Source organism: Indicator indicator, chromosome 2, assembly GCF_027791375.1.
Source record: "Indicator indicator isolate 239-I01 chromosome 2, UM_Iind_1.1, whole genome shotgun sequence".
Taxonomy (NCBI): Eukaryota; Metazoa; Chordata; class Aves; order Piciformes; family Indicatoridae; genus Indicator; species Indicator indicator.
The window spans coordinates 41,745,180-41,772,575 of NC_072011.1; the positions used below are offsets into that span (position 1 = coordinate 41,745,180).

Genomic DNA, 27,396 nt, shown 5'->3' on the forward strand with positions numbered 1-27,396 from the left:
CTTCTTTCAGCAAAAATGAAGAGAAGGACAGAACCTGAATTTAGCAGCCCCCAAAAGAAGCAGAAGAAGAGGATAGAAGACTTGGGATTAACCCTCAGTTCTACTTCAGATGATGAAACTCAATTTAGTAATCATACTACTCAAGGTGAGGTTGGAGATAATGCAGGGAATTGGAATAATAACTTGGAATTGAGTATGTGTCTTCTAAATCCTAATTGATAGCCTGGACTTCGAGGGCATACTGTCTTTAGGTAAAAAGTTACATTATTTCAGTTTACAGCCTTGGATTAGTGTGACATTATTTTTTTAAAGCTTTTTAAAAATTTCATGCAAACAGTTTGGTGTGAGAGTTGTATAAATTCAGATACAGAAAATATAATTTGAGGTAGATGATAAGTGTGTGGTCCAAAGATAAAGATTCTTGTAATATATGAGCAGCATTAATCTTTTCAGTGGTTATTTCTGTTTTGGAAACAGTCAGTAGTAAGGAATTGTAGGTGTTGTGCCATTAAAAAAGGGTGTCTTATTATTGAGTTTGTACATGAGTCAAAAAAAGGCTGTGAGCCCTAATGTTTAAGAAACACATTGGTACAGTTCAAGGACAACATTTTGGATAGGGCTAATTGTTCAGTATTTTGTTAACACCCATTATAGTTTTTGATGAAAGAAAGAAGGTCTGGGGAGAGAAGCGATTAGACATCTGATCTCAGCTGAGCATGGCCTAGCAAGTGTTAAAAGCAAGAAGAGTTGTGAATGGAATTCTGTGAGATTTATGTAGCAGGCATTGTGTTTGAGGCACATCATGAGCCTTTGGAAAACAAAGCACGTCTCCAAAGCAGGCAGCAAAGTTAATCGAAGCTGTGTGTTAGAGAAAGCAGTAACTGACCCTAAAGCAAAATCTGTTGTGATCCTTGTGTGTGTCTAAGAACTTTGTGAATAGAAATGCAGCTTGTGTGACAGACATTTGAAAATCAGTATTTAATACTGCAAACACAAGTCATAGCCTTTCCTGCCTTGAGCTTGGAGCCTCAAAGGTTGATGCAGTAAAACTTTAGCATAGTAGTTATGTGGGGATTCAAGTCCTGAATCTTAAAAGCTGATAGTTCAGCAACAACTGAGCATGCATAGAAAGGATTTTAACTAGAGTCATCTATTTCTCCACTTGTTTCCTGTTACTTCACTGACACACAATTTTCTGTAATAGGAAAATACAGAGATCTGTGAGTTGCGAGAGAAATGACCCGTGTTTTTTTTCTTAAATTAGAAAAACCTAAGAGAAGTTGAGTTCTTCTTTCTAGGTAATTGTAATGACTCTTTAAAAATTAATTTCTTTTTAAGTGAAAAACAGAATAAAGGTTAACTCTGCTTACAGTTTTCTGCATTATCTCCGGGCAATCTATGTGGCTCAGCTTTTGGTTTTGTGAATTTTGTGGTGTGGTGGGCTGAAGTTCCCCTCCCACATTTCTCCAGTGGAAGTGTTTAGAATAATCATTTCTCTTTCTTACACCCAGTAGTAGCACAGAACGATTTCTAGCATTCAGTGAACAAGGAAAGCTCAAGAGGTAGAAGTTTGCTGAAGCGTGTGGCTGTACTTGCTGTGGGTTGCTGTTCCCACAGTCTGTATGTTCTGCCTCCCATCATTAACTTTAGTATGACTGATGTGGTGTTAGACACATTTCAGGAAGAAAATTCGTGTCGTTGCTTCATCCTCATCATGATAGTACTAGAGGAGAAGTGTAAGGATATGGTAAGTTCTAGGCCCTCCTTTGCTACCTACCTGGTGCAGAACAGGTCATGAGACATATATGACTATTGTGATTCCTGCTCAGATCCCACTTACATCCAGTTCAGAGCAAATAGGTTTTGGCATCTTATAGCTGTAGAGCAGCAGCAAAAACTATACATCTCATACACGCCTAGGTTCTTCTCAAGTAGATCCTAGGGTGGAACTAGTCATAGACGGAGCTTCATTGTTACCCATGAAAGCTTTTCTGCATCTGTTTCAGGTGACAAAAGTTTCTTTTGAGTGCCTGCTTTGTATGGTGGTCTTTATTACCTTGATGGACCACTGACTCAGTTACCTTCTTCCTTAAAACTTTTTCTCTGTCAGGGTATTTTTAAACTGGATTGGCATTTTATCAAGACATCTGTAATTGTCATTATTCTTGGAAGAGAATCTTTGAGGATTTCCTCAGCTCTTCAGGATCATTGCAAGGGTCAGACACAGCACAGTGTACTGTAGTGGTCATTCTGTGGCCTGTTTTGCTGCTGTAATGGAGTTTGCCTGGCCCTTGGAGGGGCCTGGAATCCAGTTCATTGTCTCAGGGACACACACCACCTCTGAGTCAAAGGAGCAGATAACCAGGTATTGGTTCCACAGGTCGACATTACACCTGTGTGCTTCCCGTAGCAGATTTGAGATACTGAAGTATCTTCTCCATGTGTCTTGAGAGGATTAATGAGTCACACTCTATAGATCTTCATGTGATTACTGAGATGTCTTTCTTCTATTTTCTTTTTATTTCCATACTCATTTTTCTCACCTTTTTTACCTTTATATATTTTTTCAGAGTCTTCCAGTAGCAGCAGTGGGTCTGACAGTGAGAGTGATGAAAAAAGACCAGTCTTCAGCAATGAATTCAAACAAGATTCCCTTGTGGAGGGTACTTCATCTCGCTACTCAATGTATAACAGTGTCTCCCAAAAGCTCATGGTAGGTCAAATGAGTTTTGGACCAAACTATGAAGACATGATGGGAGCAAAGTGAAAAGACCAGTCTGTTCTAAGAGATTTTGGTTCTGATTGCGATCCTCCTTGCAGCAAGGATCTCTGCTTCCTTGAGCCACCTACTGAGAAATTGGGAGAGTCTGCAAGAGCTTGGTCGAAGAGAATCTATTAAAAGAGAAAGCTGGTTCATACCAAGTCCTAGGAGCAGGTGGTTGGATCTGAAGGGAAAATCTCTAGGTCAGGCAGCTTGCTGAACTTGAAAAAGAGTCCTACTATTGTTATGTTGCAGTGCTTGAGTTAACAAATGCTGTGTAAGGAAGACCTTAACAAACTCTGTGGTTTACATTAATTTGTTTGGTTTTGGAGTCTGGCTGGCATAACCTTGTAGAATTATTACCTTAATTATTAAGGTATTTACTTTTCCTTCAATTACTGCCACTGTGCTTTGTATAGGGCTGCATATGTCTTGAAAAGGCAGGGATTTGTGAATGACAGCAATTGCGACAACTACACTTGGAAGGTGATTGTCCAACCTCTTGGTTGCTCAGTGTTAGTGTGGGAAAGAGACTACTGTTGGAAAGTTCTAAGAAAACGATTGACTGTCCCTGCTTAATAGTAGTCCCAAATTTGGCAACTTGTTCTGACTTGAAAGGCAGTAGTAGGCTGTGGAGGTGACGAGTGTCTTCTGGTGCATGCTGTTATGCTTATTTCCTGATACAAGCTTTGTCATTGTGTCCTCACGAGTATCTCAGAATCCTGAAAGAATTTCCATTCTTGATAACAGAGAAATAAAAATGTTATTTCCAAGGGCAGCAGAGAACATGAAATGTACAGTTTTGTTATTTGAAACGTAACAGAAGTTTGGGACTCAATGGGAAGTGGAACTTGTGTCTCATTTTGTTCCATGCTGGTGCTGTACTCAGAGGATCAGGGGTCAGTAATCTTTCAGTGGTGGTAGGCCACTTTGTACCTGCCTTACCAAGTTAGAAGTTCCAGTCTTCTGCTAGAAGCTGGGAAGTGCTAGCTGTTACTAGGAGTGGAAACAAAGATATACTGCCTCTCAAGGAGGTAAAACTGCTGACCAGCAGGATCATGCCTCTAAACGAGAAAAGAAATTCAGCTCTTGCTGAATTCAAAACTCAATGGGATCAAGAGACTGAGAGTTGTTGGTTGTGCATCTCTGTAGATAAATCCCAATGCTGATCAGTCAGAATCTTTCCATGTGCATTTTTGGCACTGGGCTGCAGTTTGCTGATTTTAGCATAAGACTATCTTTCACTAGGAGAGTTCTCTTCCTGAGCTAATTCTGATGTGTGCTTTCAGCCACCACAATACAGCCGCTTTTGCTACTGAATTTGGGAGGCTTTTGTTTGTAAGGCCTCATAAATTTGAATACAAAGATTGAAGTGATGTCAAGTCTGTTTGATTTGGTAGTATTAGGTAAGTAAAAGGAAAATAGTCCTTGATTACTAGATGTTTAAAATTCTGTCCTTAGTAAACCAGTGTATAAAAGGCTTGGTGGATATCACATTTGCTGCACTTATTTCAAGGTCTGATTCTGAGCCAGGTAGCAAAGGCAATGGGAAAACACCAAACACCTTTGTATAAAACCTGTCAGATGTTGTTGGGTTGTTTCTCATGCAAATAGGTAATAAACAATGTTTTTGTTGCTTCTCGCAGGAAGGAATGTGTGGATAGCCTTCATTCAGTCAGGCTTAAGAATTAAGACTTTTATTTACTTACTGTCTTGTAGATGCATACTGGAGGGAATAAAACTGATGGCGTTCATGCTTTTTGTTATTTTCCTCTTGTTGTTAAATTTATGAAAAGAAAAGCCTGAAAAACTAGTAGTTAATGAACATAATTCTTTTAACCTGAGAGATGAGAATGCATTCCAGGAGCAGTGTCTTGCATTCTGCTTCTGAGTTAGGTGAAGTTTTATGGAGTCTATTGAGTAAGTGCTCATGGCAAAGACATTTCATTCATGACATGCTTTTTTTCCTGTGCCAGTCGAGAGAGGTTCTTCTCCCTCTCTACTCTGCCCTGGTGAGGCCACATCTGGAATATTGTGCCCAGTTCTGGGCTCCTCAGCTCAAGAAGGACAGGGAACTGCTTGAAAGAGTCCAGCACAGAGCCACAAAAATGATTAAGGCAGTGGAACATCTTCCTTATGAGGAGAGACTGAGGGAGCTGGGGCTGTCCAGTATGGAGAGGAAGAGACTGAGGGGTGACCTCATTGATGTTTATAAATATGTAAAGAGTGAGTGCCAAGAGGATGGAGCCAAGCTCTTGTTGGTGACGCCCAATGACAGGACAAGGGGCAGTGGGTGGAAGGTGAGGCATAGGAAGTTCCATGGAAACAGGAGGAAGAATTATTTCACTGTGAGGGTGACAGAACACTGGAACAGGCTGCCATGGGGGGTTGTGGAGTCTCCCTCTGGAGATATTCAAGACCTGCCTGGATGAGTGCCTATGTGACCTGGTATAGGTGATCCTGCTCTGGCAGGGGGGTTGGACTAGATGATCCTTCGAGGTCCCTGCCAGCCCCTAACATTCTGTGTGATTCTGTGATCTTTTGGGTTATGAACCTTCCATGCTTACTGAAGGCTGATGAGTGGTTCCAGGCTCCTCACTGCTTCTCCCTCTCAGTAGGATGTTGCTGCTTTACTGAATTTTTTTGTAATTTGCTGTTGTCTTAAACATCCTGTGGATCTGGCTTTATTGTGTCCTGCCTCAGTGAAGGAACTCAGCATTAAGTCCTGAAAGCCACATCTGAGATAAAAAATGCTCAATGCCTTCAAGTCATTTCAGGGAGATGTGCTGTTTTCCCTGCTAGTCTTTGACCCCAGTAGTAGTACATAAGCTGAACTCCACTTGCTTTAGTGTGCTTCCTTTGCTTTTCTTGTAGGCCAAGATGGGCTTCCGGGAAGGAGAAGGTCTGGGAAAATACGGCCAAGGTAGGAAGGATATTGTTGAGGCCTCCAGTCAGAAGGGAAGGAGAGGCTTTGGGCTGACGCTCAAAGGATTCGATGGGGAGCTCAATATTGACTGGCAGGATGAGCCAGAGGTAAGTATTTCCTGTTTGGAATCCTATTTCTGTTGCTGTGTTCAGGATTTGCTCTCTAGGAATGATGCTTAGTGTTGTCTGACACAACTGGCTTCCTACCACTAAGTGGTTCTGCTGGGTAGACCCAGGCCTTTGTCCCAGAACAGCATGGCAAAAGCTTTTCTGACATGTTCTGGCACAAAAGTGGTTTCAGGTGGATTGTTGCTGTGGTCTGTAAGAGTTGTTTCTGAGTTACTTGGTGTAAAATAGCTGCTGCATGTTGTTACTTAAAAAGAAACACCAAAGTACGACACTGAATCCTAGGGATCTGGCAGCTGGAGGTCAGCCAGAAGGTCCCAGCCATTGTTGCACAAGGGCAGCAATGCCTGTCAAATCATGTGTTGTGCATGTTATAGTACTTTGCTCTCCATCCTTTGAATTGTTTTCAGGAGCTGAAAATAATATCAGAAGTTACTCCTTAAGAGCCAGAAATTTGAGACCTGTTGAGTGGGCTTGTTGGTTTAGGTCTCATACTCTCAGCTTCCAGCAGTTAACTGTTATGTACAATTAACCCTTGTGGATGATACTTCTGTGATAAATATAAGATTAGTAGATCTTAGTAGCCTCTCTTTGTGGAGGAGTAGCATCACTTTGATCTTAACTGGCAAAACAATTCCTTCCCAAGATGGTAAGCATTATTTAAAGCCTGAAATAAGTTTTGGAACGAGGAAGCCTTTCAGAAGGAATGTGTAAAGCATTGTGAGGAAGTGTTTCTTGGCAGCTGTCTCTTAAGTGTACCTAAATTGTACTTTGAGAGTACTAGGCTTTTGTTTTATCTTGATTATTTTTCAGAGTCTAATGAGAGGAAACTGCTGTGGGGTTTATTGTGGTGGAAGATTTTTTTGTTTGGTTGGGGGGCTTTGTTTTTGTTTTGGTTTTTTGTTGTGGTTGTGTTTTTTTCCTTTAATTTTAAATTCAAGCAAATAAGGTATGGTTTAGACTAGGAGGAAAAGATTCTGTGGTTGACACTAAAGTAATGCCATAACTCTTCATGCTAGGATTGGGAGGCAGACATTTAGGGAGCAATTAGCTGTTATATTTTGCTAGCAGAAACATCTATGGCTCTTCTTGTGTCTTGTGTTTGCAGCCCAGTGCCTATGAGGAGGTGGACTGGTGCCTCAAGTGTACCACAGAAATCCCTGATGCCCAGGAGCTCAAGGAGTGGATGACTGTGGGGAAGGTAATTTTTTAGGTCTCAGAACTTCTCAGGACTGCTCAGATTGAAATGGTTGCCTTTGGAAATGGTTGCCTTGTCAAAGAGTTAAAATAACCTAGCCTGGAGAGAACCTCTGGAGACTGCTTGTGCAGCTTTCTACTTAAAACAGGTCCAAGTAGATCTGTCTCTTCTCATACACCAGGTGTTTCTGCACCCTCATCATAGAATCACAGAATCATCAGAATCATCTTGGTGGCCCTTTTGCTGGGCCTGTTCCAGTACATCTGTGTGGTACTGGAACAAGATGCTAAACAAGTGCTAAATTGTATGACTGCATTCCACATGTGGTCTCAAGCTGCCTAACAAGGAAGAATAATTCCTCAGCATGCTTTGGCTAATGCAGTTTATTATGTAGTTGGCAGCCTTCATTCATTACGGGTACATACTGCATTCTGGAATGGTTGATACCAGGTTTGCTAATTGTTAGCTGTGTTCTTGTCCTGTTCCAGAGGAAGATGGTGATTGAAGATGAAACAGAGTTCTGTAGTGAAGAGCTTTTACGTAATGTTCTGCAGTGCAAGGTGAGTCCCCTTCTTTAGAGAGAAATGGAAAGTTTTGGAGAAGAAAGTGAAATAAATAATTGAAGAGGATTGAGTAGTTTTAGGTGATTGGCAAGAGCTCAGAACGTTCTTTCACCTCCATGCTGTTAATATGACCTAGCATCCTGGTTCTTGCTGCCTGTTCAGCAGCCTGTTTTGCACCTCAGCCTTCAAAGAGATGAATGAAAACAATCTCCTTTTCTTTGTCAAGTTAAGAGGCTGAAGTCTTGAATAAGCTATGGAAATACGGTCCCTTTCTTTTGTCCTGTGTGTCATTTTCCCCCCTAGATTTTTATCATGCATTGGAGCATGAGTATATGTATGTGTGTGAGAGAAGTACCTTAGGCTGGTACTGCTTTTGCAGTGGCTAACCACATAATCAGACTCTGGAGCTATGGTTGTGGAATTTTTTGTTGTCACTAAATTTGCATAAGAACTGGGGTGGCTTAAAAGAATGAATGTTGTTATGTGACAGAAGAACGTTCTTATTGGCGAACCAAACCCTGTACAGAATTTGCTATCTAAGAAAAGAGAAGCATGAGGATAGGAAATGCTCATGGCTATCTCACCCTCAAGCCCGTACCACATGGAGCTCAGTCTTGTTTCTCCTTGTGCAGAGTGTATTTGATGAGCTGGATGGAGAAGAAATGCGTCGAGCCCGAACAAGGTCAAACCCTTATGAGATGATCCGTGGAGCTTTCTTCCTGAACAGGTTTGCAGAACTTCTGGTAGTGTAAGCCCTTTCCCACTTACGTTCATTTTCAGCCCTGGGAGCCAAGGTTGAAACTTAATAGGGTCTCTCTGTGTGTGTTCACAGGGCTGCAATGAAGATGGCAAATATGGACCATGTCTTTGACTATATGTTTACAAACCCTAAGGACTTCCATGGGGTGAGGACCTCTCTTTAACTTTGAAACAGCACTGCTTTCTCAGAGAAAGGAGAAGGTGGGGAGAAAGGAGAATCCTTAAAATACCATCTGAGAAAAAAGGTGCTTGCAAGGCTTCTCTGACCGAGTAGTGCAGTTTATGGTGTATCTGGTTTGACTGAGAGGAGCTATTTCTGGGTCAGTAGAATCTCCTCTGTTTCCTTTTGCAGAACCCCTTGATAAAGGAGCGAGAAGCAGAGCTGCTTTACTTTGCTGATGTGTGTGCTGGTCCTGGAGGCTTCTCTGAGTATGTCTTGTGGAGGCGGAAGTGGCATGCTAAAGGATTTGGCATGACTTTGAAAGGACCAAATGATTTTAAACTAGAAGACTTCTACTCTGCTTCCAGTGAGCTTTTTGAACCTTACTATGGTATGTAGTGCATGGATGAGCATGACCTGATGTTTTGCTTATGCTGCACCTCTGTATCAGAAGTGGAGCTGTTATTGATACCAGCATGGGGATCTAGGAGAAACTTGTTTATAGGGAATCCTTTTGCAAGGAAGAAGGGGCCTGTCATCTGAGAACAGGATTGAGATTGGTGAGCTTGCATATCAAGTTACATTTCTGCATTTGTTTCCAGTCTGCCCTGTTTTAAGAGGTGATACGTGAGTGCTTTGCTCATCTGAAAATTGTAGTGTGCTTTCGGATTGCTTGACAGTATTTTTCCCACTTCATTGATGTTAGCCTGAAACACAGTGAGTGAGATGACTCATCACAGAATTGTAGAACAGTTCAGGTTGGAAACCAGGTGAAAAAAAAATCACTTGGTTCCAACCGCCCTGCCATGGATAGTGATGCCTTCCACTAGATCAGATTACTCGCAGCCTCATCCAGGCTGGCCTTGAACACTTGCAGGAAGGGGGCATCCACAACTTCTCTGGGCAACCTCTGTCAGTGTCTCACCACCCTCACAGTAAATAATTTCTTCCTAATATCTAATCTAAATCTAGACTCTTTCAGTTTAAAACTATTACCCCTCATTTTGTGACTACACTCGCTGATGAAAGAGTCTCCCCATCTTATCTGTGGGCCCCTTTTAAGTATTGGAAGGTCACTATAACGTCTTCCTAGAATCTTCTCCAGGGTGAACAACCCCAACTCTCAGCCTGTTCTCATAGATGGGGTGCTCCAGCCCTCTGACTTGTCCATAGATCTGTTAGCAGAGCCAGAGAGAAAAACCTTACTGGCCTGACTGGCAGAATCCTTCTGTATCAGACCTCCCTAGCTCTGCTCTAATAATTGATTGTGGGTTCTTAGTAAAGATAAATAAAACGGATTTCAGCTAAAGGCTGTATCTGAATCACTGTGACAAAATGAATTTCTTAATCCAAAGAGGCTTAAAATGACATGTTTTACCTTGCTTTGAGGCAGACTAAGCAGGTATGCAGACAATTGCTGCATGTCACCTCATGGACAGTAACTTGTTAAGCGTGCTGATGTGTTTGAGCTCTTTTATCTGCATAGCCTCTAGGAGCAGAAAATTAAATATGAGGACTGCTAGTACTCCTGCTGCTTATTCCAGACCATATAAAGGGAAGTTGGGTGTGACTGCCTTGTAGAGTAAAGGGTTTGCTTTTCCATTGTTGTGCTTTTTTCTCCTCTTCCTCCACCACTCTGACTTTTGTTGGCTGCCACTTTTGACACCTGACCATGAACTCTTAGCGCTTCAGGATTAGATCTGTTAAAGAGAAGGTTCACGGCAAGGGCAGCAAGGCTGATAAACACATTGTTCCAATGTCTGCCACGTTTGGATCTTCATAACTCACTGCAAACTAGTGCTGTTACGGAGAGGAGGAGATACCTGTAAAAATGAATAGCCCAGTGGCTGTGATGCATTTTCTTGATCCCTCTCTGTCTGTTATGCTGTTGTCTAGTGAAATGTGTACAAACTCTCTTCAAGTGATGGGAGGGAAGTAGACTGCTGTGATATTTGTGCGTTGAAGAATGGTAACAAATTCTAGCGTCACTTCACTTACTGACAGGAGGATTGATGGGGAACTTAGTTATCAAAGCACTATCATGCATCTTGATCTGTGCTGCTTTCTAGCCCTCCAGTTCAGTTAATAGAAGCTGTAGTTCTACAAGATTTATAGGGACTAATACCAAGTAGAAGTTCAGGCTTCTTCAAAGACAGAATTGTTGAGCTCTAGAGTACACCTTAGATTAGCTTTCTGAAACACCAACCTAAGGGACAATCTGCCTCTCTTAAAAAAAGAAAAAGAAAAAAAAAGGAGCCTCAAGGGAATATTTTATGAACGTTAATGCACAAATCCTGTTTCCCTTTCCCTATTCCCCTTATAGACTTGATCACAGGGTGCGGGTTTTTTTGGTTGCTTTTTTAAATTTCAGATTGTATTGTGTTTGGAAATAAGTGTTTTGTTTCTTTGGAATGATTTGAATTCTTTGGTAGAAAGTGGCCAGTGCAGAACGTAAATAATTTTGTCTTGTCTGTAAAAACGTGTTAGTAATAGGTGAGCTGCGCAGTAAGGTTGAACCTTACGTTTTCAGTAGGTTCAGCTCTGTGTCATCCCTACTTGGATAAGAATATTATGTTGTCAGGTAGTCATCTCTCATCTCAGGGGAGGGCTGTGAATATTTTATGTTTTGCTGAGGCTAATGTACAACTTACCATTTAACCATGGTTGTCGTATGGCTTTTGTTTAGCCCTGACCACTCAATGTGAATAATTTTCCTAAATTAACAAGCATCTTTGGTGGTGAACAAGGGAATGTATTAATGTTCATTTACCTATCAAGGTCTGAGTAATTTCTGACTACATGTCAATTGAATACAATAGATTACCTGCACACACTGATCTTCTGTCTCTACTTGCAAACATGTTAATAATTGTCTTCTCTTTTCCACTTAGGAGAGGGAGGGATTGATGGAGATGGAGACATCACTCGTCCAGAGAACATTACTGCTTTCCGGAATTTTGTTTTGGACAATACTGATCAGAAGGGAGTGCATTTCTTAATGGCTGATGGGGTAGGTCTATTTCTTTTCCTTCCTGTGCTAATGTCCAAAACTGATACCTTGGTCTGCATGTAGCAGGGTATTTGACATGTGTCCATAGGTAGAATATGAAATTCTTCAAGGCTTGCCATTGAAATTCCTGGTGGCACTGTTTTTTTATCTTGAAGGAACAGAAATTATTATGATTTAGCTATACAGAATTCTTTGCTTGACCAACTGTTTTGTAGAGATCCTAATCATATGCTATGTGCTTTGCAGGGTTTCTCAGTGGAGGGTCAGGAGAATCTGCAAGAAATCCTAAGCAAACAGCTCTTGCTTTGCCAGTTTCTTACAGCACTGTCCATCGTCCGGACAGGTATGTTTTGTCTGTTAATCTTCTTCCTCTTTCTCCAATATGTGAGTGGCATTGTGGAAGGCTGCTGTACAGTTATTGCTAACGTGCCACAAAGTCTGCTCTTCAGTGAAGCTGAGTGGCACAGAACTGAGAGTGTATGTGTACATCCTGAGGTGTTTGTCACAGTGCTAGGAGAACCAGGGCAGAAAAGTAAAATTATCTGTGTCTGTTTTGCTTTTAATTAAAAAAGCACAAGGTAAAACACATTCGTTTAAAGCTCTCGCAATATGTTACATTATGTAGCTGTCTTGGAGTAAGGTCACTAGTGTGATAACTGGCAGTATAGCTGAGTTTTATGGCACTAGCTGGACTAACTGCTTCCTTAATATTCTAGCAGGCTGCTTGGAACAGAGAGTGATGTTTATCCACTTCATCCTTCTCTCTAACTTACAGCTTTTCTCCTTTAAATCTGCCATCTCTGTGATTGGAACCAGATGATGTCTGACATAGTCTTAACTGTACCTCATTGCTGCCAAATGATGGATGTTACAGTTCTGTTTGATTTTGATGGCTCCTCTCTTCTGCTGAGTTTAGTTAGCATTTGGTACTGATGCAGAAGATAAAAATACTCATTATGTTATCATTTATCTTGTGCCCTATGTTTCAGATTACCTGAGGCAATGTTCTATTTAGCAGTAGTCTCAAATGTGATACGGTAGAAGGACCAACCTTCAAGTCTTTCCTTACTGGGTAGATAATAGCTCTGTAAGACTTGACTGCTTTTTGCTTGGGAAAATTTGGAATCTTGTTTGAAGGCAAGAGGCAACATAGGCTCTTTCTCAATGACAAGTTATTCTGTTTAGGTAACATCTGCTTTCTCCTTTAGCCTGAGGTTTCTTCTTGTGCATATTAGAGCTCCCCTTCTTTTGAGGTTTTTGCATAGCATGCTGCCATGCTGTAGAGCACAGTTTTGACTGGAAGGTGAGGATAGGGCATGGATAGAAGGTTCGCTTGTGAGACAGTGTGCATACTGATTTGATGCTGGTCAGGGAAATGTTTTTCTCTTTACTTCAGAGAGATGGGGAAGACAGTTCACAGAGCCCAAATGACCTCCTTTGTGAATGTGTTTTAGATGCTGTTTAATTATGGAAAAAACCCACTCTTAACAGTTCTGCAGAAAAGAGTTCTTGAAGTGTCTGATATCTCTTGGTTTCTTTGTAATCTGCTGGTATCAGTGTGCTTCCTCACTTTTTTCCAGGAGGACATTTTGTCTGCAAAACCTTTGACCTGTTTACTCCATTCAGTGTGGGACTTGTTTATCTGCTGTATTGCTGCTTTGAGCGAGTGTGCATCTTTAAACCTGTGACAAGCCGCCCTGCTAACTCAGAGAGGTGAGGTTCTTGAGCATGGGTGGCTCCTAAAGAAACCTTGTCCCCTAAATACAGTGACAGATGGATTTGGGTAAGTCTAGTGGAAGCTTTGTGACCTGCCACAATTGGCACCTCTCTTGGAGAAGGAAACGTTTCAGATGCTTAGCAAATTGTGATGTTTGACAAGGTAAAGAATATATTTCCCAGATTACTCTTATGGGGACAAAGCAATGGAACTGAACGTATAACAAATCCTGGTTTGCATTAAATGACTACAATCTACAATTCCAGTGAAGCTGGAGCATGTTATGAGTGTTAGCATTGTACTTCTATGGTTTAGCAGAATTTGTCTACTACTTGAGGGAGATCTGTGGGGTTTTTCAATAGGATTGAGTTTCCCATTCTTTTCAGAGCATAGAAAATGTATAATACTTCGTGATAGGTGAAACTTCACCTTCCTGGGGATACCCAGGAGGAAAGAATTCCTGGGATTTAGGAAACTGTCCTGATAATGGGAGCGTGACAGGAAACTTGGCTGTGTGGAAGAACTAAATCCATGTGGTCTCTCTCCACCTTGCTGTGCAGGTACGTGATATGCAAAGGATTAAAGCTAGGGATCGATGACGTGCGGGACTATCTCTTCACGGTGAACATCAGGCTCAACCAGCTGCGCAACTCCGACGTGGACGTGAATCTTGTTGTCCCCTTGAACGTGATCAAAGGCGACCAGGATTTCTACGATTATATCGTCCGGTCCAATGAAAAGTGAGTGCCTGTGGGCCACAAAGGCTGCTGGCTGTAGACAGGTTAACCAGTGGTTATAGCTTCTTGCGCTTGTTGGGATCGTTGGTGATGCTGCCACGCTGCTCTGCTTTGGCTTCCTGAGAGGCTTTTATAGTAGAGGAGAAGGGACCCTCTGCAAAGATAAATGCTGTATACTGCTAGTGACTGCCTGGCCTCCAAGTACTGTGTAGATGTGGTGGGTTGAAATTACCCCCCAACATAAAAGTGCCAGACTAGCTCAGTTGGAAAGCAAATGAAGCTGTATTTACCAGCAAAATTATAATCTAAATATGAAATGCAATGAATAAATACAAAATACACAATATTTACAGGAATTTACAATTTATAAACAGCACCAGAACCCCCCTGGACACACCCCCCCATGACAAACCCTTTCGTACCCCCCGGTACACAGGACAAGAGAAAGAGCAGAGAGTTGCTGTTAGTTACTTAACCACAGCAAGAACACATTCAAGGTCAGGAAAGCCAGCAGAAGCACAAGTTAGTATCTGCCAGAGGGAGGAAGCTGAAAGGAAAGTTAGTTTACAGATCTAACTTTTATGTTTGTTGTCTGTCCAATGGGATTATTTAGACATTATTTTCCTTTTTATATCCAATGGTAATTTATTTACATGCTATGACTTTCTGTTCAAGATCTGTGGAAAATTTTCCAGGCACAGCCTGAAACTACCACAGTAGAAAAGAAAGGCCAGTGCTTAGTTTTTTCCAGTGGTATTCCTGTGACTTTAAACCATATTGGTAATGATCCATCACTGCTCTAAGGATCATACTGGTATCCTTCTGTTGTCCCAGCACTCTTCTTTCTTTTGAACAGTATAGAAAAATGTTGGTGACTGACTTGCTCTCTAAAACTTGTCCTCTCTTTCAGCCACTGCAAAGTTCAAATAAAGGCACTTGCCAAAATTCGTGCCTTTGTTCAGGACACGTGAGTATATTCCTCTGGTTTACTAGAAATTAATTGCCTCACCCTTCTTTAATATGCTCTTGATTTGAGCTGGTACTTTGGCCAGGAAAGTGAATAGTGCTTTTGAGTAGCTGTTTGTGTCTTTGCCTGAGTTAATTTGCAGACAGGTGTGGGTGGGTGAAGGAGTCCTGAAAGGTCTATTATCACCCTTCTTGAGAAGGCTTGTATGTAGCTGCTAATCAGTACTGCAGGCCATGAAACAAAGCTAAACATGGAGATGGTGGAGGATGGGTAGGGAAGGCAGAGGTGCTCCTTTGTGAGAGCACAGTGTGTGTTTGCCATTCCCAAACCAAACACTGGAAGATGCAAGTTTTATAGGGCTAAGATGTGTAATGCTGTAAGAGCAAGGGTGTTTCACCATCTTAACAGTCTGTTCTCTTCCTCCAGGACACTGATTGAGCCACGGCAGGCTGAAATCCGAAAGGAGTGCCTCCAGCTGTGGGGGGTAAGTAAGCTGCCAGTTAGAGAGGTCTTTAAGGTGTCTTTGCTGTGGTGAAACAAGAATGGAGCTGCAATACAGATAGCAGTTCTAGCCAAAGGTTTAATACATTGTCTTGTAGGAAAGTCAGAGACTGTTTCAAGCTATTTATGTAAGCAAACAGAACGTTTTTGATTCATTATGTGTATGGCTTAACTGAGCAGGCTTCTTTGCTGCAGCTGAGAATGTTTCACCAGAGTGAACTTGGTGGACGGTTCCCAAGCATTGAAGCTCTCCAAAAGGTCTTGTTTATGTATCTGCAGCTTCTCTTTCCTGAGATTTTGCCTGCAGTAGACCATAGGTACATCAGTCTTTGATGAAATAGTATTTAATGAAAATATACGTGAGATCAAAGATTTAGTCTGAAACTGTGTGAAGTTGCCTATTGTTTCCTGTGAGACATGGTATGCATACATTAAATTTGCAGAATACATAAGACCTTTTATTTGCCAGATGAACTCTCCAGCAACTGGAATCCCAAAAGCAGGGGTTCTAAGGGGCAGGATGTTTTGTGTTGAAACCAGAGAGGTTCCTATGAGCATGCCAAAGAATAAGACTCTCATCAGTTGTTCGGATTTATTTTCAGATTCCTGATCAGGCTCGTGTTGCTCCTTCATCTTCAGATCCCAAGTCCAAATTCTTTGAGCTGATCCAGGTGAGACCTTACCCAGGAGCTTTTTCTGAGCCCTTTTTGTATAAACAGAGCTTTTTCTCATAGGAATTGAGAGCTAAAGAAGCTATTCCTGGATTATTCATTTATGTAGAAGCTGCAGTTACCTACATGTTGATGTATTGTGTCTAATTTGCCTTTCCCATACTTGGTGCTTTAGGGCATGGACATTGATACTTTCAGTTACAAACCCACTCCTCTGAATTCCACTACACTGGAGAAAATCCGTCAAGTGTTAGATTACCGGTGCATGGTGTCTGGAAGCGAGCAGAAGTTCCTCTTGGGAATGGGGGTAAGTGCTGAGAATAGTCTGAGAGTTTTGCTGGCTCATTTCAATACTATTCTTGCCTTGCAGTTTCATCCCATCCTTTCCTGTCAGTCCCTGAGACTGCTACTTATTTTCTCTTTCTCCTGAGTTCACTGCTTTCCACACTAATTAACCCTGGTTTTGTAATTGCAACTGACATAGAGACCTGTACTCTTGCTATTGTCTCCAATTATCTTCACTGTCCTTTTAAAGGTGTGTTCCCTTTCTGCTTCTTTATCTGGGCATGAAAACTCACTGACGAGTCAGTGTTTTTGCCCTTTACTGTAGAGATTAAGTTTCTTCTTTAAGGCTTCTGACAAAGAAACTGCCTGTGACAGCCTAGGACAAAAAGATTCTCTGAGTGCTGCTCTACAGTTAGTCAGAGGTCTCTCCTTCACCCTTCCTGTCACAAAGCTTTGGCTGAATCTGTCTTCTTCACACAGAAATCACAGATCTACACCTGGGATGGTCGCCAGTCAGATCGCTGGACAAAGCTGGACTTGAAAACTGAGCTGCCACGGGATACCCTTCTCTCTGTGGAGATTGTTCATGAGTTGAAGGGAGAGGTAAGAGGCTATTCTCTCCCTTACCAGGTGCCTGCAAATATAATGAGCAGTTTCACTCGTTCTTTGTTAAGATAGTATAGAATAAATTTTCCATTTGTGCCAGGTGCAAGGGTTTCCTTTGCATATGATCTTTAGACAAACTATTTTGGATGAATTTCCTTCTTTCTGTGTACTGCTATGGATAGGAGCTTTTAGCATTATTTTGTAAACGCTTTGGACCTGAACATACCGGTGTTATCCTGCATGTGTTGACATGGACAACATGACTTAATGGGTTCTGTGTCTCTTGGGGTACCTAACAGCTCAGTAGTGGTTGCAGGCCTTGGGGAAAAGGCCCCATGGGTATATTCACAGTAGTATATTCTCGTGGTATTTTCACAGTGTAAGATATTGCTGTCTGGGAGTTTGCCAGTCCTCTAGCACCTCAGATGAGGATGCTGTAGTAGTGCACTGGGCTTTGTGTTGTGGTACCTGATAAGGCACAGAGAACTGGTGACAGCAGCTAAGGTGTTGCCGTCTCCCCTGAGACAAAACTGTGTAGTTGAGATACACAGATTTCAGAGAATGGCATGCTACTGTGCAATGGGCAGTAGGGAATTTGTGTGCTTCTAATATCTGGAAAGGTGCCTTCTTGCTAGAAGAGAATGATGTCCTGTCAAAAAATGGACTATAAATTAAAGCTGAAACAGCAGCAGTCAGAGTAGTAAGTCTCTGTATTTCCCTCCCTAGGGGAAAGCTCAGCGAAAAATCAGTGCCATCCACATCCTTGATGTCTTGGTGCTGAATGGCAATGACGTTCAAAAGCAGCATTTCAACCAGAGGTATGTAGGGTCTGGAGAAGTTTCTTTCTTGTGCATGAGTAGGAATGACTGGGAGCAGCATTCTCTCTAAAAGTGGAATGCTGAATGCAGGGAGGCAGGTGTGTTCAGCTGAAACACTGCTATGAAGGTGAACTGTGGATAAATCCACTCTGAAGTGAAGTGCATATATCCTTTACTAACTGTACCGTGGCTATGCAGGGAAGCAGGTCTCTCTCCTTTCTTGCTCTGGGGTGAATCAAGTGTAGTCTGAATAAGCTGAGCATCCTGGGAATAGGAAGGAGCATAGCTGATACCTGGCTAAGGGAGAAGTAATGAGCCCGTGTTTCCTTTTTCAGGGACATGATGTCCCTACTAGTCCAGGAGCATATGGACTTGTAGAGGAAGCTATGGAGACCCATTCCTAATGGATAATAGCATATCTCTCAGCATAGAACTGGGAGGGTAACAGCATATCTCTCAGCATAGAACTGGGAGGGTAACAGCATATCTCTCAGCATAGAACTGGGAGGGTAACAGCATATCACTCAGCATAGAACTGGGAGGGTAACAGCGTATCACTCAGCATAGAACTGGGAGAACAGGGTGGAAAAGTCTTGCTCGGTGCCTGTTTAGCTAGCAGCAGAGGGAGTCTGCATGCGCTGGTGTCTAATTTGTTAACTGCTGAAATTTACCTACTGCTATACCAAAGATTTTGCTGAATTGTTGAGATTCTTCTTCCGTTTTCATTCAGGATTCGGCTGGCAGAGAAGTTTGTCAAAGCTGTTTCAAAGCCTAGCCGGCCAGATATGAACCCCATCCGGTGAGTGATTACTCTTTCAGCCTGGTGTGCTTTGGTTTCAGTGTGTTGCAGGATGAAGATCAGGAGCTGAAGGGAAGTTAAATTTTGAGCCAGAATTCACGATTCTGTTATGTTCAACAGAAAGAGGCTAAAAGCCCTCTAAATATTTAAGATAAAGATTGATATTGCATAAGTCATGTCCTCCTTCATGTATCTGACAGTCATGTTTTCATCACAGGTGGTATGGCTTCTGCTGATTTTAAGTACATGCTATTGTAGGTCTAGCACTCAGCTTGCTCACTGCAAAGACTTCTGTGTCCTTGTCTGCCCCGAAGGGTCAGCAGTTGTTCAGAGATGCAGACTGCTAGTAGATAAATGAAGTGCTGACCAACATTTACAATCTCCAAATGATTATTCTGAATAGAAGGCTTTAGTTATAAGAAAGTTACAAGAAAGGCTTTGGCTGCCTCCTGACCTTCCATATGATTAATTCGCCTGTGGTGAACCATAAGAGCATCATTGTGCTGGGTATCAGATAGGTACTGTGACAAAACAGTTTCTGTTTCAGAAGCTAGAAGTGCTGTGATGTTGTGGGAGAAGGTGGAGGATTGGAAAGAGAATGCTGTCCATGTTGATGAAAGACAACGAGTGAGATCTTGGGTTAACTCAAGAGACAGTTGCAGTAATTGGAGGAGCTCAAAATGTTGGGAAGAGGTGAAGGTGAAGTGAGGAGAGCTGTAGAAAGGGTTTGTAGAGGGGTCCTTTGCTGCTTTTGTGAAAAGATCTTCCAACTGCGCTCTTTGAGGCCTGATGCTTGCAGCAGTGTCTGGGAAATGGGTGACTGGGGTGGTCAGATCAGAGACAGTGCTTTTGAAACTTCCTGAATGTCTGTCTTGGAAAAATAAAAACACAAGCTGTTTGACATAATTCTAAGAATGATGATTCTGCATAATTTTTACTAATTAAAAAAAAAGGGAAAAAAAACCCAACTGTTTTTTATCTCAAAGTAACTAATGAATTTGAAGTGTCCCTGAGGATAGAAGCAGTGAAGGTCAGGCAGTTTACTTTTACTGTGAGGCCAGCATACTGAGGCCGGAACCTGCCTGGGGCTGACCTTGGTGAATTTATCTCATGGGAGAACAAAAGCAGCTGACTTTCATTGTTCTTCCTGTTCTGTATACTCAGCTCGAGGTAAAAATGCACAACTTCCTTAGCAGCAAGGATGCTGGTATGCTGGCTACAGCAACTGAGCCATGAGCACACAGCTGTCAGGCTTTCTCAAGCCAAAAGCAATAAGGCACTGGGGCATAAGATTGAGGAGAAGGGTGAACCTCAGTCATGCCCAACCACCTCATGCTGTACAAAATTAACTGTTTGGCTGTTCTCTGTAACCAGGACAGCAAAAAAACCAAAGGACTGTTCAGATTTTTTTTTTAATCATGTTTTTCTTTTTTCCCATGCAGAGTGAAGGAAGTGTACAGATTGGAGGAAATGGAGAAGATTTTTGTAAGGTAAGTGATGGGCACGTTAAGGTTATGGGCTACCAGTGTGCAGGATTGGGAGGGATGTGCTGACCTACACTTGAGGATTTCTGGAGAATGAGCTGTTAGAGGTCGTGCAGCTAGTGGCTGCTGTTCCTGAGATGCTGCTGAATTAGAGCATCCTCCTAACAAATTCTGATGCCATAGGTGTGGCCAATGTGCTTTACAACAGTAGGAGTAGCCATGGCACTTGAGTTTGTGTGCAGAAGTGTCAGTGGCATCTCAGTGGCTTGAAAGATTAAGAGTTCATACCTGCAATGGAAACCCCTTTTGGATTAAGTGTAGTCGATCATCACAGACCCTTCACTGCAACACTCAGTTTGCTACCTGATCCAGTAGACAGCTCTGGCTGATTTCTCTAGCCCTGTGTGGGAGGCAAGAGGCTGGCTTCTCCAGGAGGTGATGATTTTGTCCTCTCTTGTGTGGTGCTGTCAGTTTTCACCGTGACACTGGGCAGGATATGCAGGTAGCATGTTGTGCTCAAGACGATGGTAAAGGAAGAAACAGGAACTCTTACCACTGTCTTCTCTCACCATTTAGGTTAGAGATGAAAGTCATTAAGAGTTCACGAGGAATACCCCGGCTGTCCTACACTGGCCGAGATGACCGGCACTTTGTGCCCACGGGACTCTACATCGTAAGGACTCTGAATGGTAGGAAGAGACTCAACCTTCTTACTTAGCTTTTCTTTGTATCTTCAAAGAAAAAAGTATTGCTCCTGCTGTAACTTGGGAAACTATGAGAGTATTCCAATGGCTAGGGATTGTTTGCATGTAATGAAGCTTGGATTTGGATAAGGTTTAAGGTATTTATGTGATAGGTTTTTCTGTTGCAGGTTGATTAGTTATTGTGTGAGTGATTCCATTTATTTGCCTGATAACTTTAGTTTTTTAATGAGATCATAAGTTGTCATTAAGAAGATATTTTCCAGAATAACATTACATGGAAACAACCCATTTGGAGTGTCAGCTTTTAAATGCAGGGTGGAGGGAGTTTTCTCAGTGAACAGAGAACAGCTTGGGAAGTGGCTCTTCTTGGAGGAGAGAAAGAAAAAGGAGCAAGAGAAGGATTCCAATTATATAGTTTTCTCCTCTGTATTTATGTGTATTTATACTGTGTTTTTTTTCTCATTTGTTTTCTATCTGATCCCTGTGACTCTTCTACAAGATCCTTGGACAATGGCATTCAGCAAAAGCACCAAGATGAAATTCTTCTTCAACAAAGCAACCAATCAAGCAACATATGACCTCCCTTTTGAAGCCATAACACCCTTTTAGTGAGTACAAGCCAGAGCTGAAGCTATGGAAAGATAGCTCTGTGTGTGTGTGCACGAGAGAGAGAGTAGGATGTGTTGTGGTGTGGGGATGTCTGTCTGGGTATTTGGAAGGAAGTTCAGGCATGCTGTGTGCTATGTATGTTTGTGCAGTCGTCTGCAGTGCAAAAGCAGCTTGGTCACCAGCAGGGTGTGCTGCAGAAGCTGCCACTTTCTCAGACTTGCAGGAAACTGCTGAGCTGAATTTGTGGGTTTTGCAATTAATCGCTCTGAGTAGCACGCTTCTCACAACTTTGTTCTCCTGTCTGCAGCACAGTCCAAGTTACTGAACCTCCCTGCACAAAGGGAAATGGCAACTGAGACCAGCAACTATAATTTGCTGCATCTCTGTTGCTATTTGGAAAGCAAATCTCAGCTCGTTTAGCACAGGCTCTGGAATAAGCTGTGGATAGCTGGGAGCTGTTTAAAGAGAGAGGGAATAGTAGTAGCTCTCTGGGAGAGGGGGTGGAGCGTCTGGTCATTGGGACACTGATTAGCACTGTGGCTGCTGAATCTCATCTCTACTATTGAGTGCTAGGCTAAGGCTGCATCTTATGTACAACAAATCCCAAGTCACTGTGACACCTCAGGGCTCATGGGTCAAGATGTTCTGCACAATATGCCCTCAGGGAGTTTCAAGAGCTGCCCTCCACCACCACCAGCCAGGACTATGCTTCTGTGCATGAGATTGATATGAAATAGGGCTCCTGATTTTTCTCACATTGAATCTCCTTACCTTATGGCAGTGCTGTTAAGAAGCCTTAAGCTTTCCTTAACCACCTAAATGGAGTAACAGGCTTAAAAAGCAGAGGCATAGGATTTTTCCCTTGGTATGTTGGGATGGGGTTAGTTCTGCCTATGGTAGTTCTGCAGATGGCACCAAGCTGAGTGGTGCTATTGATAGACCAGAGGGATGGGATGTCATCCAGAGGGACCTGGACAAGCAGGAGAAGTGGGCCCAGGTGAACCTCATGAGGTTCAACAAGAGCAGCAAGTGCAGGGTCCTGCTGGGCTGTAACAATCCTCAATAGAGACTGGGGGATGAGGTGATAGAAAGCAGCCCTGTGGAAAAGGACTTGGGTGTGCTTGGATGAGAAGCTGGACATGAGCAGGCAGTGTGTGCTTGCAGCCCAGGCGGCCAATCACATCCTGGGCTGCATCAAGAGATGTGTGGCCAGCAGATCCGGAGAGGAGATTCTGCCACTTTGCTCTGGTGAGACCTCACCTCGTGCACTGTGTCCAGGTCTGGAGCCCTCAATACAGAAAGGACACAGAGCTGATGGAGCATGTCCAGAGGAGGGCCATGAAAATGATCAGGGGGTTGGAGAACCTCTGCTATGAGGATAGTCTGAGGGAGCTGGGGCTGTTCAGCCTGAAGAAGAACTAATAACAAGTTTCCAGTACCTAAAGGGGGGGGCTACAAGAATGGAGAGAGACTGTTTACAAAGACCTGGAGTGATAGGACGAGGGGCAATGGCCTCAAACTAGAGAAGAGCAGATTTAGATTGGATGTTAGGAACAAATTCTTTACCATGAGGGTAGTGGAACACTGGTTCCCCAGTTGCCCAGGGCAGTGGTTGGGATCATATCCCTGGAGATACTCAAGGTGAGGCTTGACAGGGCTGTGGGCAACTTGGATCTAGTTGAGGCTGCCCCTGCTTACTGCAGAGGAGGTTGGACTAGATGACCTTTGGAGCTCCTTTCCAACCCAGACGTTCTATGATTCACTCTGAAGTAGTCCAGCATAAACCTGCATGAATGAGTGAGGAGGTGGAGGGATCGCTTGTGTGGGACTCCAGAAGGGATGTGTTGTGGTTAGTGAGTACTAATGTGTCTGTAATTAGCCATTGACATGTGCTCTCGTCGCTGTGCTAGTACTGCTTTGTTAGAACAGAAGCACTAAATAAGCTATGAATATTAAGTGTCAGTAATTGTACAAAACTAAAGGCTGCTGTGTTGGCAGTAATTAGCAGCTCGGTTTTCATTATGGCTGGGACTATGTTGATGCAGTGAGGGAGGGCTGTGCTTGATGGATGAAGTGAGAGATGGTAGGAACAGAACTCTTAGAGCCTGGCTTATTTCACAGGAGGAGGAAGACGGGTGATGCTAGCTGCTTTTCAGCAGTGTGAAGTGCTGTTCATTTGCACAGCTCCACAGGGCAGCTCTTACTGATTCTAGTAGGTTTGTGGTGAGTGATTGGATTGCTGCTACTGGCAGATTTTCTAAATTCTTCATTAAGCCCTTTCCATTGCTGGCAATGACAGTTTCATCATCTCAAAAACTTGGGGGGAGGCAGGTTTTCTGCTAATGACCTGTCTTCTTCCAGCAAATACAGAATTGAACTTCGTTTCTTGAGTGAAGCTGGAATTAATGCGTTTGTTTCCATGGAAATCTCTTAGGCCTGGAAGTTGCTGTACCTTAAGGGCTGTAGAGTTTGCAAGGTTGAATGAAGCACTGTTCTTTTTCTAAGGTATCCCTTAGACTGGAATATCTGTGTGGCTCCCATATTGCAAGGGCAGCTGTCTTTGTAGTGCACTTTGTGGCTAGGATGAGTGTTTTCCTTCCCCTCCCTGCTCTGTTAATCTTGCTCTCCTCTCTGCCCACAGCATGTGCCATTACAGCCGCCTCTTCTGGGAGTGGGGGGAAGGTGTCAAAGTGCACGACTCTCAGAAAAGGCAAGATCCAGAGAAGCTGTCAAAGGAGGATGTCCTGTCTTTCATCCAAGCACATACCCCTAAGCCTGCTCTCCTGAGGGGTGCAGGGGGAACTGAGCCCAGCTTGGACTCATCGGGGACTGATGAGACTGGGGAGGCTCCACAACTTCAATCCTAGTCTTCTCCAGAGCTGACTTCCTGGAGGTGATTGAAGCAGGCAGTGATACACAGAAGGCACAGGACGAAGCTCTACCCTGGCAGTGTATATAGGATTATGGCCCAGGTTGCACTTGCTGCCAGAGTACCCTTGGTGACTCCTGGAGCCAAGGCCTAACATCCTTTTGTCCTGACCAACTGCATGCATGAGGCCAAGGGGCTGGCAGCTTTCTTTGCTCCCTTTTTGAACATTCAGCAAGGTTTGTGGAGCTCTGTGTGTGCCAGAACTCTCCAGGCTTGTGCTTCCTTGGCAGCATGGGAAGGAGCAGAGATGTCTTGGTGGCAGAGCTGGGCAGCAGCACACTGAAGCAGCTCTGTCATTCCTGGCCTTGTCAAAGGGTGTTAATTCATTGGGGAATGGATACAAACAGGTATTCTTGTGGTTGTCTCCAACACTTCTGCTTATTAAGACACTTGGCTGGTCACTAGCAATTCCCATGTGATGGTATCCCGTTGGACAAAGGCCAACACAGGTGATGAGCTCCTAGCATAGATTAGATGTGCTCAGTGCCAGGGATTTCTCAGACCTTTAGGAACTGCTGTGAGAAGGATTTTCCCTCTCCAGGTCAATGATTGAACCTGAGCCAGCAGCCTGAGGTTAATCTGTGAATGTTTCTATGCCTCGTGGTACTTCTGAGACCAATGAGCTTTGATTCTTGGTACTTGACAACACTACCCAAATCTTTGGTGAGGAAAATGATGTGGGAGGGAAGACACAGGAAGGTTGGGATGCTGGAGGCCTTTGGAGGAAATGATGGCAATGGCTGACTGAGTTAAAAAAACAAAGCAAAAAGCAACAAACAAAACCCAGCAACAAACAAAACCCAGCAACAAACAAAACCCAACACCAAACAAAACCCAACACAATATGGTTTGAGTGAAAGATGTTGACTTTGAACAGGCTGGTTAATCAGAAGCCCTGTCCCATGGCTGTGCCTACTGGATAGTTTAACAGGCTTTACTTTTTAAATGTCACAGTGGGCTTTGAAAGCCTCCATGTCTCATTTGTTCCTGAAACTGCATCTAGGATGAAAGCACAGAGCTGTGAATCTCTCAACATGGTATTTGTGTGTCAACAGACTTCTCCATGTACTGGGCTCAAAGTAGTCTTCTCTGGCATAATTTACATTCACTTCTGGCTTCCATGGCACTTATGCTAGGTCTTCCACATAGATCAGGTGATGACACATGGTTGACTGCTTTTGGCCATGCAGTAAAATTGCCCTGTTTTGGTTTTAGTTGTGTTTTTCCTTTTTTTTAATTTGTTCTTGGCTTGTTTTTAAACACATACTGGCAGTAATAAGGAAACTGATTTAGGGCTTGCCTGAACTGTGCCTTAAAGAAAGCTATAGTTTTCCTACAATCTATAGCAGTTTTCTAGGTTCTTGTTTCTTTCTCTACAATTTGAACAACTTTTATGTAGCAAGACATGGAAGTTTTCTCTTGCAGGTACACTCCACCTGAGTAAGCCAGAACAAGGATGGCAGGTTGTTGAACTTTCATCTCCATCAAGGTGCAGCATCGTGTGCAGGTTTTGTGCTCATTCTCAGCATGTAGTTGAATGTCACCCTACAGGCAGGCTCTGCTCTTTGATTTTGGAGCATTTCATGTCTTCACAAGAAAACTGTCTCCACATAACCATGTATTAATTCTCTACAGTTTGGTATAAGTGAATGTAGCAGCTGCAACTTCTTGCACCAGAGAAACAATATGCAGGGTTGATCAGTGCAGAACTTCCTGGCTGAAGGAGCACAGAACAGGAGCACAGAAGTTGGCACCATTTGTTGGTCAGTGGAAAATAGAGAAGGCAAAGCTTGGGGAGTGACTGGGAGGTGAGCTTACAAATATGTAGCCCTGAATATTGTGTAGGGAGCTATTCAGTTTCTTCTCAAGGTCTGGCTAAAAGTGAAGTGAAGCTACTTTTTCCACATTGGTGATTATTTCCCAGATGTAGTTAGGCCTACTAAAGCAGCTGAGGGATTGCATGCTCTTACTGACCAGTAGATCCTCTGCTCTCAGGCATGGGTAAACCATACATGAAAGAAATGGTAGCCCTTCCCCCACAAAGGACAGGAGGCCTGTCACTGGAAGTGTTGTTTTGGCAAAGGCACTGCCATGAGGTATGATGAATCGCTCCCTGTGGGCAATAAAGAATGTCCCAACTGGTTTTCAGTTGGCTTTTTAAACCAACCAGTAATTTGGGTTCTTGCACTTCTTCACACTTCGAGACTGTTTCAATGCCAGCACAGCATGCTGCTCCCTTTGCCAGGCTCTGCTGCTAACTACTGGGTCCTCCACTTAGGGCTTTGGACCCCTGTGGGCTGGTACGCAAAGGTGACCAGGAAGTACACTAGGCTAAGTGTAGGCCTCTTGAGGGTACGAAAAAATGAGTTAGCCTGCAAGCTAGCTTTTATTAACAGATACTTGCTGCTTACCCAGTTTGCCTCTACTTCACCTTGATTTTAATTTGCTTTTAATTTTAGTTTTGATGTATTGAACCTCCATTCTGAATCCTCCTTCAAAAAGGCAAGCATTAGCCACCATGCTACTTGCTTCACTGTTGCAGAGTAAACACAGCAGTATTATGTTGGAAAGGGGCATGAGGAAGGTCTTGCTGAAGGGAATGTTTATGTACATTATTTGCACAATGTATTGTTACTGGGCTGTGCCAACTCTTCTGCTTTCCTTGTCTCTATTAGCAATACAGACCCTTTAGTTCACAATGGTGCTTCTTTGCTTTGCTTCCCACAAAATTCTGTTCAGCAGCATGTGTAAGGTGAGAGAGCGAAACACTTTGCAGTTAAATATTCAAGAAAGTTTCCTTTTAAAGGCTTTCCTGGCACGTTGGAGCACAGTCAGGGCTACCTCATGTATGCTTCTGGACTGGAAGGGACGACAGGGGAGTTTCCAGCATTCCACTGTAGCATGTGAGACTGCCCTTCCACTGAAAGGAAGCAAACACTCGAGTACATTCCAGACCACAACAGACCAATAACCCACTGTTGAGACCTCACTGCCCTGGGCCTATGCTGCTGTGGCACAATGCGTGACAGGGGGAAGATGGAAGGATTGAGAATAAAGCAGTGGCTGA

The 27,396-nt window shown here is 43.1% G+C and overlaps 1 protein-coding gene across 1 annotated transcript; it reads left to right on the forward strand.

Moving 5' to 3' along the window:
- On the forward strand, positions 1–25,535 carry CMTR1 (cap methyltransferase 1). The gene is made up of 23 exons (XM_054393012.1): positions 1–145; positions 2,571–2,713; positions 5,636–5,794; positions 6,921–7,013; positions 7,499–7,570; positions 8,206–8,300; positions 8,406–8,478; positions 8,685–8,883; positions 11,384–11,502; positions 11,749–11,845; positions 13,083–13,215; positions 13,780–13,959; positions 14,867–14,923; positions 15,350–15,407; positions 16,027–16,095; positions 16,271–16,402; positions 16,861–16,983; positions 17,713–17,804; positions 18,535–18,603; positions 20,046–20,093; positions 20,664–20,776; positions 21,291–21,399; positions 24,042–25,535. Exons 1-23 carry the CDS (start codon positions 16–18, stop codon positions 24,265–24,267), a joined length of 2,589 nt encoding a protein of 862 aa, XP_054248987.1. The 5' UTR covers positions 1–15; the 3' UTR covers positions 24,268–25,535.
- The last annotated feature ends 1,861 nt before the right edge of the window (positions 25,536–27,396 follow it).

Bases quoted from the DNA above. Each gene is read 5' to 3' on its own strand.
- CMTR1 (XM_054393012.1), top strand. From the start codon at position 16: ATGAAGAGAAGGACAGAACCTGAATTTAGCAGCCCCCAAAAGAAGCAG. The intron at 8,479-8,684 runs GTGAGGACCTCT...TTCCTTTTGCAG, and splicing joins ACCCTAAGGACTTCCATGGG to AACCCCTTGATAAAGGAGCG. The intron at 11,846-13,082 runs GTATGTTTTGTC...ACTTTTTTCCAG, and splicing joins ACTGTCCATCGTCCGGACAG to GAGGACATTTTGTCTGCAAA.